Source organism: Chaetodon trifascialis, chromosome 10 (genome assembly GCF_039877785.1).
Source record: "Chaetodon trifascialis isolate fChaTrf1 chromosome 10, fChaTrf1.hap1, whole genome shotgun sequence".
In the NCBI taxonomy this organism is placed as follows: domain Eukaryota; kingdom Metazoa; phylum Chordata; class Actinopteri; order Chaetodontiformes; family Chaetodontidae; genus Chaetodon; species Chaetodon trifascialis.
In genome coordinates, this window is record NC_092065.1 from 10,090,477 (window position 1) to 10,093,724 (window position 3,248).

A 3,248-nucleotide genomic window follows, 5' to 3' on the forward strand; every position below is an offset into this window, starting at 1 on the left:
ACGCTGCTGCTGCTGCTGCTGCTGATGGGAGGGAAGTTTGATCCTGCTGGCAGTGCCTCCCTCCTCTCTGCTTCTTCTTCTTCTTCTATTGCCTCAGTATTTCAGGACTGATTTCAGCAGGTTAGGACGAGAAATTCAGTCCTTCGATACACTATGTTTGAATGGACTTTTTTTTATTTTTATTTTTTTTTTTTTTGCGTACCCATGTAATCTGCTCCAATTGACAGAGCCTGTCTGTGCCAAACCCTCAGTTACGTTTGTTGTGAGTACTACATTTGAATGACACGGATTTGCACTTGTAAATATATGTTACTACATGACGATCACCGTGAAGCAGATAAATCAGAAATATGTAAATTGTGAACAGCTCTGTCGTCAGAAATGCATGAATGAAAATGTTTTCTTGAGTAAGACGGGCTTTGTTTTTAGATTTGACCATACAATATAGACAAATTATAACATTAATGTGTATATAAGCCAGAAAATTAACCAAAAAAGGGGGGGGGGGGAATGTGTGTAGACTTGTGTGAATTGTTAGTTTCTCAATTCAGATTTTTTTTTTTTTTTTACGGTAGTAAGTTTTTCGATGGCTTTTATTTTGAAGGAAAAACGTTGGCCAAACTTGAAGATTCAGGAGCGCATGCGCAGCGGCACAAACCGGCAGTCGGGTGACAGGAAAGACAAAACACAAGTGAGTACAAGAGCAACTATGTTAATTTCCACAAAATACTCCTTTGTAAATGCTTTGTATGCACTTTTCTGCGTAACACTAGATGTTACTTAAAAGCGACATTTGTTTAAAAGGACTTTGTCTTAAAACGTGCTACCGGAAGTCCAGATTAACGCTATAGTTTGTTGACTTGTTGCCGTTGCAATCTAGCTAGACCGGTAAGTAGCTCAACAGCGTTCCAGCAGCTTTTCGGCAGCAGAGACAGACAGTTTGGGCAAATGAATGTTGTCTGTCTTCTACAGTGACTGTCCACCAGTGGCGCCCACAGGCTGAACTGTGAACGCAGACAGCGCCACATGGAGGCGGTGCTGAGGAACTTGTCGAGCACGGTGGAGCTGCTGGCCGTGGCGGCGCACAGCGGTGAGGTACAGCAGTGGGATAAACAAACTCTGTCCAGAGCTTTTCACTGGGCCCGGTACTGCGAACACATCTTTTCCAGGTTCCACAGTAAATCTGCAATGAGGAGGACGATGGAGAAGCAGCTGCAAATCACAAATCAATGTTTGCGAGCTGTCTTTCTTGGATACTCAGAAGTCTCCTTCCTAGACCTCTCCCGGTGTCAGCACCTGCTGCTAGTTGGGCTGTTGAACAATCCTGAGCTGCCCTTCTCCATCATGAAGGCACTATTTGACACTATGAGTCCTGTAAACACCAAGCAGAGTGAGTATGAGGATGTAAGCGGCATCTGCAGCCACATCATTCAGTGCAAATCTGCCTGTAAAGCCCTGAGTCCTCTTACAGACCTGTCAGCTTTTGGTGCTGATGCTGAGGTTCAGGGGTCGATGCTGATGGAGAGGCTGGGTGCTCTGCTGAGCCAAGGCAGCGAAGCGGGGCACTTTTTAGACTCCGTCCTCCAGGGATGTGAAGGAGCAGGACAACATTTCTGTCTGGTCATCGCTGCTGCTCTGCTGACAACGAAGGACTCAGCTGCACAAACCGCTTCACAGGATTTCCTCTTGGACTGGCTGCAGAAGAAACCCAGTGAGCTGCAGCACATGTGCTCTGCGCTGCCTCCTACACTTCTTATAGACCTGGCCAAAGATCACCTGAAATTTAGAGATGCATACTGTGATGTGCTGAAAAAGTGGGCGGCTGACATGGAGTATAGCATAAGTGATGGTGAATGGGCACAGAGGAGCACAAACCGAACAGTGTCCTTCCAGAAACTGACGGAGCACTTTCAGGCCTTGTTTGAGGCCTGTCCCTCTCTGAGGGAGGATGTAGAAAATGAGCTAAATGCTCTGAAAATTTCTGATGGAGACTTTAATGTCAGAGGTCTGAGTGTGTGGGGAGACCTGCTGTCAGCATTTAATAAGTGACTGTCAGTCTGTCAGAGATGTCCAAAATAGAGCTGAATGTGAGGATACATTTTATTCTTTGAGTTTATATTGAGTCTATATTTATTGTATTTAGTCTATGAGTTCTGATACGGCTGCTTGGGTTTAGATAACATTGAAGAAATTTCATTTCTTTCATTAAATCAAAAAAAGTTGTTTTGTAGAAAAACATGTTCGTATTCGAGGATGATGTCAAGACGTTGTGTGATTTGGTATCTGTACTGAAACTCGGGTATTGCATTCGTATCAAAGAACAGCCTCAGGTTTTTCAGTGCAAAATACACATGAAAAGCACAAAACTCAAACGTTGTCCATTCATTCATTCATTCATTCATTCATTCATTCATTCATTCATTCATTCAGAGGTATCTCTTCCATTTAAACTCTTTATGCTGCATTTTTAGCCACTTTTCAACAGAAACACAACACAGTGGATAAATTTATAGGAAAGTAAAAGAATAAAAATCTAATTGATGACAGCTGTCTGAAAATGCTCATGTTTGTGCTTCAGGTCAGCCTTAAAACATGTTGCATATAAATGCTTTTGTTAAATTTTACCTATGCACCGTGTAATAATTGAAGTTATATATATATGTTTTTTAAATCTCAGTACAGTTGGTTATTTGTTAAAAATGCGCAGCCTGCAGGTTTTGGACAGATGGCTGCAGCACGTGACCTGACTGAATTAAATTGGAAGTAATTGTCAGCCATTGAATAGTTTACACTTTATAAATGAGTCTCTTGAGATTCAAAGCTTCATTTAACATCATAAATTCCACCTTACAACCAAATAATTCTGGACCTGCTGTTTTTTTTAAAGTCGTTCTGCAGCTGTGGATTTATGAGACCCTGAAACATAATCAGAATTTCATCCTTCCACATTGTGCAGACCTGCAGGGAGAGACTGGTTTGATAATAAATTGGTTTAAAGGACAAAGAGCTATAAGGAAATTTCAATAAGCAACGAAAGCAAAAGCATTGTGTGATCCAATTTACTCCTTTCTAACCGTACACACCTAAAATCATTTTCAGTTTCTCACACCATCTGTCAGTATTGCCTTTTCATCACAAGCTGCACTGGGGTCTGAATCTAAAAATTTCTATTGGCTTAATGCCAGTCACGTGACTCGACTGCCAATTCACACATCTCAGACGTCGGCCATGTGTCAGAGCACCTCTGC

The 3,248-nt window shown here is 42.1% G+C and overlaps 1 protein-coding gene across 1 annotated transcript; it reads left to right on the top strand.

Moving 5' to 3' along the window:
- The first annotated feature begins 652 nt into the window (after nt 1–652).
- On the top strand, nt 653–2,545 carry fancf (FA complementation group F). Its single transcript, XM_070971731.1, has 2 exons — nt 653–691; nt 973–2,545. Exon 2 carries the CDS (start codon nt 1,027–1,029, stop codon nt 2,047–2,049), a length of 1,023 nt encoding a protein of 340 aa, XP_070827832.1. The 5' UTR covers nt 653–691; nt 973–1,026; the 3' UTR covers nt 2,050–2,545.
- Nucleotides 2,546–3,248: the final 703 nt, after the last annotated feature.

Excerpts from the sequence above, each read along its gene's own strand:
- fancf (XM_070971731.1), top strand. The coding sequence starts at position 1,027 with ATGGAGGCGGTGCTGAGGAACTTGTCGAGCACGGTGGAGCTGCTGGCC.